Consider the following 13,822-nt stretch of genomic DNA (forward strand, 5'->3'; position numbering starts at 1 on the left):
GTCAGGAATGGATTCTTTCTGTGCAGTCTTTAGAAAAAAAAGAAAGATTCTGTACAGCAGTTCTGCGGAGCATGCTGCATAGCATATTCCACATAAAGCACTTTTAGAATATCAGTTGAATCCATGAGTAACTTGTCCGCTTTTACATCTTGGTTTAGCATGACATCATAAAATGCTTTTTTAACAGCTGTTATTTTGAGAAATATTAGTTTTCCAGCCTGCTGTTCATTTTGTCTGCATTTCAGTAATATGTTGCTTATGAAAAAGCTGACCTCAAGTATTGAATACTGTCTGAAGGTTTATAATATCATTTGATGCTTATCCTGGAAGCACAATCAGTGGGGTGTGGCTCTTTCAACTGTAATGTAATAAAGGCTTCTCTCTTTCACTATTAAACTTAGGGGAAAACATTAAGGACAAAAGGAAAGTGAATATGCCCCCTCCACCCTAAAAACGTCTTCAAACACATCTGCAGCGGAACTGTTAAATGTGTCTGAATATGCCCTCCACTTCCTCTCAAAAATTTTTGTACTGTGCTGGTAGGTGGCAGCAAATGACTTTCCAGACCTTAGGGGGTGGGGTGGGGTGGGAAGTGACTTAAGAACTGAAAAAACAGCTGTGAAAATTACAAGAAGCATCTGGGCTCACTCAGACCCAGAGGAGAAGCCGTTTTCAGCAGAACATGCAGGCACATGTAACTTCATAGATGCAGACTGCATTTCTCAAGGAGTTTTCTTCCTCCCTAGAAAAGAGAGCTGGAGGATGCTAGCAGCTTCTGTAAACTTCTCATGAGGTACCAAGATTGTGCAGAGGATATGGACTTGGGCAGGTGTAACTGTGTGAAGTTTTGACTTTGTTTCCTCGGTTATGGCCAGACAGAGAATGACTCAAGTTTCATAGAGAAGGGTGTTTGTAGTTTGTTTTCTTCTGTGGCACAGAAGGATGACAATGAATTGGACTTTTCCCTGTCCTGCTTTTAGGGTATCACAACTTTACATTGTCTTTGTTCATGCCCGATTCAAAACATGTCTTTACCAACTGGCGACACGAATAATCTTCAGAGAGAAAAGTTTAATTGAATTGTTGTTTCATTAACAGAGCAAGTCAGATTACAAAAACACAGTACAAAGACAAAAATTACCTAAAAGTAACTGATGCTTTAATAATGTCTGGAGCTCTCTCGTACAATGCTTTTATGCACAGCTAATATGCTCAGTTCAGCTTTCTTCCTTGAGTATGATCCAGTTCCTGCTTTCAGCGTGTTTCTGTCATTGATCTTAGTCCTTTTATTAGTGATTTGGTTTATGAAGTATGAGCACGTGATTCTTCAGAATCCAAATGACTGCCTTATGCCAATGCATAAAAGATATGCAATATGGAGAAAAATCATACTGCAGTACTGTGACAGAACACGATAATCCTGCTAATCATAGAACTATTTATTGGGAATTGCTTAAATCATGAACATAATAGGACTGAAATCAGTTCATCTAGATTTTGGGAAATCAGGTAAAGATACATGAAAATACTAAGTATCTCATATGAAGCATAATAATTGCATGTGTAATTTCTATAAAAATTTTGTTTTCTGTGTATTTTTAACAAGTAATTCTTTGAAGAGCAGACAGACTGAAGCCAGGCTGTCTAATGGTTTCTGCATCTTTGCGGATATTTGGTTTTTTAACTGAGTGTTTATTTTCTGTTATCTCTACATACACCTTTACAGCTTTCTGCCTTTTTCCCCTTCAGACTGCCTCTGCAGTGAACTTTGGCAGTGATAACAGGCTGTTTAGCTTTAAAAATCAGATAGCAGGACCCCAGTGGATGGATATTAACTTTTTGAGCCTCATTCTTTCTGCTTCCTCACCATCTACCTCAGAAACTTGAAAAACAATCACCTGTGAAATATCTTTCTGAAATTTGATTGAATTTGTACAGTTTTGATTTAAAAATTACTCGGGCAGGGAGGACACACATTTAGTGTGTCAGTGTGTCCAAAGCTTTGCATCAGCTTTGTTTCCTTCGAAGTAAGGCTGAAAAAGCGCTATCAGGGAAATTTGGAAACAGAGTCTAATGACCTGCTTTTCATGTCTGGGCGATTTCAAGTATGTGTAGAGAAAAAGAACAAGGGTACTTCTTGTTAATTGCTATCAGAAATTACAGTGTGACCTTTATGCTCTCCTCAGAACTGAATGAAGGAAAAGTAATGATGACTAAAGCTAAAACTGGGTTTTAGCCTAGGTATCTTGGGATGCTATCTTACGATTTGGGCAGAAAAATGTAAAGAAAAATTCTTCTTATCAGATTTACTCAAATTATTGATGAAAAACTGGACCAATGAGCTAATTATTTAGATCATGATAGCATTATTTGCTCACTATGAAAAAAGGTTACGATCAACAGATACTTGCTATTTCACAAATACAATCATTTGATCTGCAGAGAATATGAAAGAATTAAATGTACAATACATATGCTTGAGATAGAGCATAATGAAATCTAGGGACTCAAGGAAAGTAGAATGCATGATCAAAAAAAGAACAGAAGCCCTATAAGATGCATCATTCCTACAAAAACTGGCAAGTCTTGTAATAAAGTTACAGTTTTGCTTTGATTTTCTTCAAGCTATTAGTTTAAATGCTTTTAAATTCAGAATTTGCATTATTTAATTTGCTTTCAGTGTTATTTAAACAAAAAATGAATAAGTAGGATTCCAGTTATTTCACCAGGCTCCTTGAAATATTGCATTTAAGTATTATGACACAATGGCTATTTCCTTTGGAATGGGATTACTATTTGACTCGGAAAACTCTGGAGCAAGCTGTTGGAAGAATTTGTGACCATGAGAATCTGTGTTTACATAGATATAACCTGGAGGAGATGGATAATTTGCTGGACAGATCTCTTGTATCTTTGGAGTATATTCTGTGCGATACATAGTTTCATCTTGAAAAGGAGCTGAATTAGGAACTATCGCACTTACAGGTTTGAAACCTTGAGCTGGAATGATCTGATGTGGTACATAATGAGATTTGAATGTAGTTAAATCAAAAAATTTGCCCATGGGTTTGGGAATTTCCTGTTGCTTCTTAGTAATCTCTTGCCGACAGCTGCCCCAAGCTTTAAAGTCTTCCTTGGTAGTAGTATTCCCTTGAAAAGGGGCATTGGTTCTTCTTCTGTTAGAAACCGGTTTTATGGGGACAGCAGGAGAAATCTCATGCTTAACATAATGAAGATGGCTTGTGGAGTTAAAATCCATGTCGCCTGGGGGTGGAACATACTCTTTTGTTTTGCGGGCCTCAGGCAAGGAGACCAACCACGGCTGAAAACGATCCTGGAATTCAGTGGTTCCATTAAAACGAACATTGGATGCAACTTTTGCATTTTCAGGCTTGCAGCTTTTTGCAAGTTGCCCAGGTAGCCCTTTAAAATCATTCCGGTGGGTTGTGAGATCTTCGAAGGGTTGGTTGCTTGGCTTGTACTCTTCTTTCGATCTTACAAATTTTGGTTCCAGTTGATGAGCAATGTAAGAAGTGCGATGGCTAGTAGTACTATCGAAAGGCATATCTGAAAGCTTGGCTACACAAGGAGGTTTAAAACTTTGTCGGGGATTTAGTTCCCTAGGAACAAAGTCATCTTGAAATGTAGTAGAATTTCCAAACTTCACTGTAGGTGGGTGGTATATATGCTCCACCTTACTAGTTTCCCTTCTTTGGACTTCCCACGACCTATAGTCATCTTTAAGGCAAAAACCAAAACTTTACCATACAAGGGTTATTACTTAAGACCATTCCTTTAAAATTAAGCCAAATTTTTCTGGTATTAAATCTTGTGAACCAAAGAAAATGGATGTAAGCGGGCATGATAATGTTATCTGCATGTTTGTGATATGACAAAACTATCTTCTATTATCGGTGTGATAAAAACAGACAAAAAAATGTACGTGATGCCTTATTTTGACTATTTGCTTAAGGAAAAAGAAAATGTTGCATGTACATATCTATTGTGTGTTCTATACAGAAAATAGCCATATACAGGTTTTATATACAGTATCTTACATTTTACTTAGAAGTTAATGCAAATATAGAAGACTGAAAGGAACCATATAGGTCAATGGGTCATGTTCACTACTGATTGGGAGAATTCTCTCTCATAATTTCTATATCAACATTGCATTGTCTTAAAGCTTGTTGGGATTTTTTTTCTTTGAATCTGAGTTTTTTACTAACAGACTGTTCTGCTATAGTTACAAAACTTACTGTCCAGTCTAAACTTCTTCACAAGCAGTTGAAATCAATTTGTTGCCTTGCAATCACTGTACTTACTTCAGCTTCAGTGTTTTTTGACTCCTTGATCCTTACTCCCTGCTGAACTGCTAACATACATTTTAAATGAAGCAGTTGCATGCTGTCTTAGTTGTATGCTGAGACCAGGCTAAATTATTCATTATTTGCTAGCTTATTACTTATGTGTAGGCCAAAGAGGAATATTTAAGTTGCCTCATAAATTATTTACAATTAATAAAGTCTGTTTATCAGAACGTATTTATATAAATGTATTTCTATCTAACGTACGCTGAAGCTTAAAGAAGCTAGTGAAATACAACTCTGGGGTTTTTTTGTGGCAAAACAGATAATTACTAGGATGATATGCAAGCTATACAGTACACAAGAAAGAAATCTAAAAGCAACTTTTGACCTGCTCTGTGTGAAAATGAGTTACATGAGCTAAAACTATCTCAAAGATATATTGGCACTTTAATTACAACCAGCCTTTGCCTGAGATAGCTTATGCATGTATATGTTAGAATTTCTCCCCTTCGTGCCAAGAAAACCTCAGAAAAGGCTTTTTGTTTAGAACCAATAAATGTCACCTCTAAACAATTGGAGTGCTGAACATCTTAAGGCATTATCACCTGCTTTCTATTATGTCTTACTCTGGCCTAAACTAAGAAATCCAGTTTCTAATATTGATAATTCAGAATACTACCTTCATCCTGGTTATTCCTCTTTCTAAGGGCGGCATATATTATTACCTTGATAGGTTGGTATGGTATCCAGTTTTCCTCCTATAGTGTGTTTTCTCTCTAGAGGTCTTACTAATGTCACTGGCTGTATTTTATGAGCATTATAATCTTTCTGGTATGTGGTTCCCAGGTCTATCTCTCCTGTGTTTGGTTTATGTTCTTCCTGTATCCGAAAAGGCCGCTTCACAATATCATATGGTAAGTAATCAGATCTGAATTAGGAAAAAAGGAAACACTAGTTTAAAAACTTTTTTCTGATAGAGTCACTTTTGTCATTTTTACATTATATGGAAAAACAACGACTAATAAGATTTACTCTGAAAAATCAATCTGATGCTGTATGTTAGAGGGATAGCAAGGAGGACAGAAAACAATAGTACATAAATCTAGGGTGTCTGATGCATGATATAGCCTTGATTCAAAGGTAGATGGTGAAGCAACTTTTTCAATGCTCTAAGTCTCATTCCTCATTTAAAAATATTCTATAGAATATCTGAAAGGAGACTAGAAAATGTTGCTGTAATTTTATAAAGAAATGATCCAGAAAGCAGACAATCAAACTACTACAGGTGGCAGCATTTACTAATTGCATGAGGAGAATGGAATATAATCAGAAACAGCATTTCACTGTTTTTATATGGGCACGTTATGTTAAAAGGGTGTATATTACACATGTAGGTGTTTAAACAGTACATGCAATACAGAACCAGTCTTGCAGAATGGTATTTGGCCTTTCTAGGTACGTCTCGTTTGGTTTTCTTATAAACAAATTAAGAAGTTTCACTTGTTGCCCCTATAGCTTAAAAGAAAAACAGTAATAGAAAAAGTAAAGGTTTATGCTCCTGCTACATTATTAATAATGAGTGATGTCTTTTTCTAACTCTTTGAAAGATGGTCTTTAATTTTGTAAGCGTAACATCAGAGTCTGTGCACTAACAGACCTACTGAACTCCTTTAGAGTTGGCTTTCTTCTAACTCCTCATAATTTAGAACTGTCTGAATAAAAGAAATATCCCTGTTCCTTTTTCTTAAGGTTTCATTTTCTCACTATCTCAGATTCCACAGATGTATTACAGAAAGTTCTCCAGCTTGGCAGCTTTTTCAGGCTCAATGATACCTAGATTTCCGAAACAGGCTGAAAACAAGGACAAAAATTTTAGATTATTTTTACAGGTTAAAGGATGCTGTAAAGAATGCAAATCTTTTTGTATGTGTGCTTCACTATTTTTTATGACCTTTTTGTGGTAATTGTATTTCTACACTCAACATATATACTTTTAAATATGCTAAAAGTGTAAAGGATGCAATGATTGCATTTTTGAAAATGATTGCAATACATTGTTCAGTTCCCCCCCCTTAAAAGGCAAAGTATGAGAAACTTTATAGAGTAATTGTAAAACACATTGCTTCAAAATGTTTACTTAAATGTTGTAATTCCTTCCATTTTCCCACGATGCACTTGGTACTCTTGTTTCGGCTTAAGGCTCCGGGGAGGAGAGATGTTGCTATACTTGGGATACTTTTCCACATACTCTGTTGTGAGGCACGGCTGTTGTCCATTATCATAAATTCTTGTGGGTTTCTGAGGGCAGCGATGGCGCCTGGGTAAAGCACATCAGGAGATCATTTTGAATAGTTTCATTTAAGGGGGAAAACCCATGCTCTATCTACTGGGAGTGAATAACAAATGGGGAAGATCAAACAATGTTGATAGCTTGTGTTTAAAATCCTTTCTGAGTGATAGAAACACAAAATATTGTGCTGATGGCATAGGTCCCAGAGCACGGTATACTAATACGGTAATAAACAGTATCAGTATGCGAATTAGTCCTTAGTTCAGAATACAAAGGACGGATGGAGTTGATCTCAGTTCTCTGATGCTACCACCAAGATGCGCTTTTCTCTCTTTTTTTAAACTTTAATGATATTACTAGTCTTATTTGCGAGAATAACTATGCTTCATTTCTCCTCTCATATTGTCTCTTTTTTACTGTTTTCCCCCATAACTTGTTCTTTTATTTTTGTGCATGTGCTCACCTATTTTCACAGCAACTCTTGATTAACCCTTTTTGACTAAAATTTTAGTGGTGTGAAATCTCACGTGCACTTCTTGTGCTCTGCGGGCTGTTTCTGACTTTTCAACCCTCCCCCCCCCCCCCCCCCCCCAAGGACTGACTAAATCCTCTATCCCCAAACTATGTTTGTTTAGAAGTACTGACATCTGATTTTCCTAATAGGCTTTATTTCAATTACACCTGCTTGTCATGGATGCCTATTTTAATGACACCATTGTGTTAAAAGGTGTTAAGAGGTATATTGTGACAATTTACTACTTATACCTTGTTGTTTTGTGTAAATCATGCATTAAATTAAAATGTACATGTTAAGATTTTTAAAGCAATATAGAAAGTTTTAGATTCATTCTAATTTGCATAACACATCTCTGGCAGTTTGTTTCAAGCATAATTCAAAAATTTTATTTTGGCTAACAGGCAATTATTGTTTACTGTCTCTTTTAAGGAGATATATAATGAAAGATGTTCCTTCTACATGTGGCTGACAACTTGCAACACTGGTTCAGATGCAAGCAAAGGGAAATAACAAGAAATAAATCATAATTTTTTAAATAAATGAATCTTGTAAAATTCTGTACATTAAAACCAAATATAACTAAAGAACAAGAAGGGTAAAAGTGTACAGCTCTTACTGGGTTACAAATAAATTCAAGTTTCAGGAAGCTAGATACCCAAGGAATAGTTCAAAGGTCTGCAGAGAAATCTAGCTAGTACTGAATACCAAGAAGGGAAAAAATAAATTAAAGCAAGGTAAAATAGAACACAGAAACAGACATGAAGGACTCCTGCTGGGAAAAGTAACATTAAAATAAACACTAAAAGAAGTTACCTGGAAGCAGAGATCCCTAAAGCTGGTATTAGTTTGGGCTGCCTGACTTTGCCAGCTCAGTAGTTCAATAAATGAGAAATGAAGTAGTCCTGTCTAAGAAGCCAGATCCTTTCAAAGCCTCAGGTGCTTACACCTTTTCAATCAAGTCAAGGGATAGTCAAGTAACAACTGAGAGACCTATTCGGAACATAGGAAGGAAAGGAGAAAGGAAGAAGAGGGAAAGAACAGGAAAGGTGGTTGAAATATAGGCTATTATGTTATAAATGTTCTTCACATATTTTAGGCATACAGTTCAAAGGAGTTTGAAACAAACAATATTCATCTACAAACCCTTCATTTTGACAATCTTCAGTTTGCCATAAACTGGTCCAGAAGACCAATCACCAAATAAAACACCTCTGTTCTGGTATCACTAGTCTTTAAAGACTTAACTCTCACTGTTTTCTAAGCAATATTGACAGTATATCGCCCTTATTGCTGAATGGTCATGCTACAAACAGAAATAGATACTAGGAAAATAATTCCTTGCAGAGTGAGCCTGCGGTTATTGGTAGATTCAACACAGAGGTGAAAGTAATCTAATGTATCTCTCCAAGGAAAGAAGCTTTTGTAATTGCATTAGAATTCATTGCCAAATCAAAAATGTCCTTGATCCCAGTCATTTCTAGCATATGAAATGACTGTGAATAGCCTCTAACTATGCACAAAATTACTCGGATTCAGATGAGACCGTTCATCCTACTCTGTCCTGTGAAGCAACTTTCAGTGGGACTACAAGGCAACGTAAAATTTCCTTAATATAAATGTGAATTTGTCTTGGAGAAGAGATTAGGTTTTTTTCTGGTTAACATATAAACCTACTGTTGTCCAACTACTACACCAAAAGTTTTCATTTAGATAATAACTTTATAAAACTAATTACATAAGGCATCACAGCTCTTTAGAGAGATGATGCTAAGAATCATCAATCAGAGAAGAATGCTTTTTAAAAACAAAACCCTCAAAGTTGTTGTTTAACTGCCAGTGCACAAGCTATGGTCTGAAAGACAGGAGCTATGTATGGACACTGTATTTTTGAGAGTCATCTGCTTTACTCGTGTTAACAGGAGACCTAGTAGTTTTTATTGAGTTTGTGTGTATTTACATATGGTGAGTACAAAGGCTTAAATATCGCATATTTTACAGCAATCTTCCTCTTTCCTCTTAAATTACATTTATTAAGGAATCTAGTTTTTTATGATAATGATAACAAAAGTGCAATAAATGGGGAAAGGCTGACAGATTAAGAAGATAAAGCAGTAGTTTATTTTTATATCTCGAAACTAAACTTCAATGCTTTTGTATACTATGATTATCCAGACAAATACTATTCCTGAGTGCAGAGAATTCATCGACCTCAGAGGCTTTATTCTTCCTTTGGAGGACAGATTTAACATCCTCTATTTTATGTTAGAAACTTCTATTGAGCCAGTGATCTGAAGCCTGACTGTGCTTGCTGGCAGGGGGTAATTTTCTCTTGTATGAAGTGAACACATTTGGAACCTATGGGAAATCAGAAAATAAAAAAGTTTTCTTCTCTTTATGGATCAATCCCAAGTAAGACTAGTTCATAGTTTCTCCACATTAAAAATATACCACTTCTAAAATAAGAAATGGATCTGAAATATCTTAGGAAACAATACAGAATCTAGCCATTACTCTGCACAATGCAGTTTTGAGAACATTTTTGTGGTTCATTGAAAAAAAACAATCTCCAACCAAACTTACATCTCTACCACAGCAGGTTGAAAATGATCAACATGCTGCCTTGTAGCATCTTACACTGCTGCAGAAGTCTTAAAGGCTTAAGCTCAAAAGGTTGGAAATTATGTCAGTTATTAAAAACAGAGACTTCCCCAACATTGGACCTATTTTGCAAATTGATCTTTGAGCATGCTCAGCACCGGGTAAGCTTCCAGTGGGTTTTGGCATTACAATTATTTGTTGATTTTGAAAAAGAGAGGCACAGAAAGTGATTCACTCAGATAAGAAGGAATCTATTAAAAACATTCCTAAAAATCTTGTAACAATTATTTAATTAAGAGCCCAAGACTGCAACCCCTGAGTATGAACACTAGCGGTCAGATGTGAGCCTTCAATGAGTGCATTGTGTATGTCACAATGCAAAAAAAAGGTCATTCTGGAATTTTGGAGGCTCTTCTGACTTCCCTGTGAAGAGAAAGCAGAATAAAGTTCTGTCTTACTGACTTTCCTCCCACTGTGTTTGTAAAATTTTTCAGACTGTTTTTTCTTCTGTGAACAGCTAAGAAAGATTGTTTCTTTCTGTTTTATTATTTAGACTTAAACAGTAATTATATCTCCAACAAATTTCCTGCAGATAGTTATGTGATAACTTCTACTAAATATTAGATCTTTTTCTTTGCTTTGAAATCTCTTCTAAGATATCCAGGTAACATTGTAACATTGGGATATCCAGGTAACACTGCCAAGCGACCAGTCTTCCCCTAAAAACAGAAACACTATAGCTACACTGAAGCAAACACAATGTGCTGCCTAAACCAATAATGGCATAAGATTTTATTGACTGTAAAAACTTCAGTGATGTTTATTTTAATGGAAACTTTTGTGCATGTTTTATTCAATTATTCACATTTTTAAACCAGGTTTTTGAATTGAGAATTTTCATTTGAGTTGAACCTTGTTTTCTGCTGTCAGATTGTATTATCTCATCATCTTTGTACTTGAGCCTGAGCCAGATTTATTATCTCATCATGAAAACAATGTGCTCCAACTCTTCACTAATCCAGGACTTTTGAAACAAATTTATGGGGCAAACTACACCCACACCCTTGGCCAAAAAGAACGTAAGAAGCTTTACACACTGTGTGTCTCTCAGTGCTGTCAACAGATCAAAAAAAAATGTGTGTGAGGAACAGATAGACAGACTTTCCATACTGAAACACATCAGGGTGTCTGCTATGTCGTTCTCAGACTTTTTTTTGATTATTATTAAAGATGGAATCTTTGAATCCTAGGATGAGAATCCTAGGATGATTATTTGGCTGAGTTTTTTTAAGTAGACAGAAATGAAATTGACAATATTAACAGAACTGACTCCAAACCTATCAACACATATCTGAACTCGGCAAGGTTTAAATCCCTGGTGATTCCGAGAAATTTGACTTGTGAAATTTTTTACCTATGCCATTGATAATATTGCTTATAGACCTGTAATAGCAATTTTAAACAAAAAAAATTACCTGCTGTACCCTCTTACGCCAGCCTCCCTGGGCCAAAGCGGCCACAGTACAATGACAAACTGTGTGTCTCCCTACGAGATCACTGAATGTAACAAAATGGTGGGGCTTCCCTTCACAGGGGAGAGTATTACTGGATGTGATGTTAGAAAGGCAGATCTATTAAATCTATTTTAAAGGCCGCAGTGCTTGCACAGTCTTCCGTCAAGGTTGATTTAGCCAGAACACTTCTGCGGGTGCCTTTGGCGCAGTCCCTCGCCGAGAGCTGGCTGTGCCCGACGGAAAGCCTGGTCCTGAGGGTTAGCCTAGGTGGCTTGGAAAGACCGTCCCCATTCTGTTCTATTCTAATGCATCTAAGATCTGATTAGAAACTGTTGCAATGGGAACGTTACCCAGTTTCTGCCTCCCCAGTGCTAAAGATACCGGCCGCGGCCGGGCGCGGGGCTGCCGCGCAACCCGGGATGGGCGAGGAGGGGCACAAGGCGGCGGCTGGCGTCGGGAGGGCCCGGAGCGCTGAGGGGTGGCCGCCGTCATCTTCCTGGGGGGACACCCTCCCGGGGGCCCGGAGTCCCCCCCGCTCCCCGAGGCTGTTTACCCGCAGGAACACAGCTCGCACAGGCACCGAGGCCGCTTCATGCTCGCCGCGGCCGTCCCCGCCGCTCCGCCGCGGTAGCTAAGGCAGCGCTCCGTCGCCTGGCAACGGCGGCGTCCCCGCGCTGAAAGGCCTCCGCCGGCTTCCGTCCGGCGTCACGCACCGGGGGGGCGGAACGGGCGCGGGCTTCCGGGTGCGGGCGGTGCGGCGCCGGGAAGGAGTGAAGGTTGGGTGTTTCTCTCCCCCTCCCAGCGAGGGGCCGTTCGGCGTGGGGTAGGGGCCGGCCTCGGGCGCGCGGGGCGGGCGGCGCGGGCTCCTCCCGTCCCCGCCTCAGCCGCGGCCCTGAGTGCGCCCGTAGCTGCCGTCCCCGGCGTGGCGTTCTACGCTCTCCCGGGGCACCGGTGCTTGGGGCGGCTGTGCGGAGCCGAAGCGTTGGAGGGCGGGGGGGGCAGCGCGGCGGGGGAAGGCAGAGCGGGGGCCGGGCCGTTTGCGCGGCCTGAGGGCGCGGCGTGAGGCCGTGCCGGTGCGGGGGGCACGGCGGCTCTGTGGTGGTACAGAACGGAAGCGGGCCGAGACTCCCCCCAGCCTCCACGGTCTCGTTGGAGGCGGAGGCGCGCCCCGTGCGTTGCACGTTTCTGGTCTCCGAGGTGTGGTACAGACGGCGTTGGGGAACGTGACGCGCCCTGCGTGTCAGAGGTTTCCATGATGAGTAGCTCTCACCACAACTTATGCAATTAAAAAAAACCAAAAACCCAAGAACCAAGCAAACCTGTTTCTTCACTTGCCTCCTAATTAAAATACTTTCCTCCGTTCGCAGAATTCGCTAAACATGGTCCTCACCAGTGTGGGGAAGATGATTGGCCTCCAGAAGAAGACTTCTGGAATCCGGAACATCTGTATTTTAGCCCACGTAGATCACGGTAAGACAGGGCTTGGTGAGGGGCAGACACCTTGCGAGGAAAACTTGTGCTTGTGCTAGCCTGAATGACGGTGAGGGATTGTGGTCACGGTTTTGAAGCGGTAGGTTTTCACGGATTGGGCTTTAAACTGGCTTAATCCTGATTCTGAGAAGTAAATTTGCTTTATGCGCATTTCTTTTGTCCTGAAGCAGCATATCTTTGAGAAGTTAAGAGGGCATTACACTAAAATAATTTGGAATAATTGAAACTGGACATTTTCTGCTGTTGCGGTGCTGAATGTCGACATGAATTAAGTGTATGCATGCGTGAGATAGGCTGTTGTATTTCCACAGTTACTTAATGGAAGAAGTTTGTTGTGTAGGTGGAAATACTAAATGCTCGGTTTAGGACACAAATCTTTTGTCTGATTGCATGATATATTGAGGTTCTGATGTACTGTTTTTTATTTCAACTACTTTTCTGGTCACGACAGGTAAGGTTACATGCACTCTTCAAAAATAAATTTGTGTTCACCCAACAGGTGAAGTTGAATAATCGGATTTAATTTTTTTATAGTTAGATTGTACTTCTATGGCATTTTAAGGCTTTTATTAATGTTGATATCTTAGAACACTAGATGTTGTCAGCAGTCGTGATATTGTTCCATTTTTTTCCGTTGTCTGTATTGATTTAAACTAAGTAATTTATTTTTCTTTTCAGGCAAAACTACACTAGCTGATTGTCTGATATCAAGCAATGGAATAATCTCTAGCCGCTTGGCAGGAAAGGTAGACTTATATTGTCATTTTTAACATAATTCTGGTGTGTTCATGCTGGGGTTGTAAATCGGTGGTGATTAAGGAAATTCCATTCCTTGTCTTGCTAAACCTCATTTTCTCGCAGTCGTACTCTTTGACAGTTGATGAGTAGCTTGTGAAGAGAACTGTACAGATTTATCATCTCTTCTTTTGTTTTTGTACTCAGCTGAGATATCTAGACAGTAGAGAAGATGAACAGATCCGCGGAATAACAATGAAATCTAGTGCAATTTCATTGCACTTTGTGAAAGGTAAGTTGTTGATGCCTGCAAGTGTAAACTTTAATGTATATTTCAGTTAATTTTCCCTGTTTCTTCATTGTTGCT

At 39.0% G+C, this 13,822-nt stretch overlaps 2 protein-coding genes across 6 annotated transcripts in view; one reads left to right on the forward strand and one right to left on the reverse strand.

The window, feature by feature from the left end:
* Positions 1-1,093: 1,093 nt before the first annotated feature.
* Positions 1,094-11,887, reverse strand: SAXO2 (stabilizer of axonemal microtubules 2). 3 transcript variants are annotated; one of them, XM_075431378.1, is made up of 4 exons: positions 11,783-11,887; positions 6,448-6,627; positions 5,036-5,238; positions 1,094-3,738 (listed from the first exon to the last, which is right to left on the reverse strand). In XM_075431378.1, exons 1-4 carry the CDS (start codon positions 11,821-11,823, stop codon positions 2,756-2,758), a joined length of 1,407 nt encoding a protein of 468 aa, XP_075287493.1. In that variant the 5' UTR covers positions 11,824-11,887; the 3' UTR covers positions 1,094-2,755. The 3 variants fall into 3 exon arrangements, 2 of the variants coding, with proteins under 2 accessions (XP_075287493.1, XP_075287494.1); XM_075431379.1 differs by lacking the exon at positions 11,783-11,887 and adding an exon at positions 7,931-7,954; XR_012765121.1 differs by lacking the exons at positions 1,094-3,738; positions 5,036-5,238 and adding an exon at positions 7,931-8,107 and having other exon boundaries at positions 6,559-6,627; positions 11,783-11,868.
* A 71-nt stretch (positions 11,888-11,958) lies between these two features.
* The window catches only part of EFL1 (elongation factor like GTPase 1), an 82,654-nt gene continuing 80,790 nt past the window's right edge, over positions 11,959-13,822 (forward strand). For 2 of the 3 annotated variants that reach the window (XM_075431973.1, XM_075431975.1), the window contains exons 1-4: positions 11,959-12,005; positions 12,597-12,699; positions 13,399-13,466; positions 13,663-13,747. In XM_075431973.1, coding sequence (XP_075288088.1) covers positions 12,609-12,699; positions 13,399-13,466; positions 13,663-13,747 — 244 coding nt within the window. In that variant the 5' untranslated portion in view covers positions 11,959-12,005; positions 12,597-12,608. Of the gene's footprint in view, positions 12,053-12,596; positions 12,700-13,398; positions 13,467-13,662; positions 13,748-13,822 lie in introns of all 3 variants that reach the window. The other variant, XM_075431974.1, reaches the window with a different exon arrangement.

Source organism: Opisthocomus hoazin, chromosome 10 (assembly GCF_030867145.1).
Source record: "Opisthocomus hoazin isolate bOpiHoa1 chromosome 10, bOpiHoa1.hap1, whole genome shotgun sequence".
NCBI lineage: Eukaryota > Metazoa > Chordata > Aves > Opisthocomiformes > Opisthocomidae > Opisthocomus > Opisthocomus hoazin.

What these genes read in the sequence shown, in the direction of transcription:
- SAXO2 (XM_075431378.1), bottom strand. Translation starts at nt 11,823, where the DNA reads ATGAAGCGGCCTCGGTGCCTGTGCGAGCTGTGTTCCTGCGG. An exon ending in GAAGGAATTACAACATTTAA is followed by an intron (nt 5,239 to 6,447) that starts GTAAACATTTTG and finishes TTCCTAATTCAG; the next exon opens with ATCTGATTACTTACCATATG. An exon ending in TACCATACCAACCTATCAAG is followed by an intron (nt 3,739 to 5,035) that starts GTAATAATATAT and finishes TTTGCCTTAAAG; the next exon opens with ATGACTATAGGTCGTGGGAA.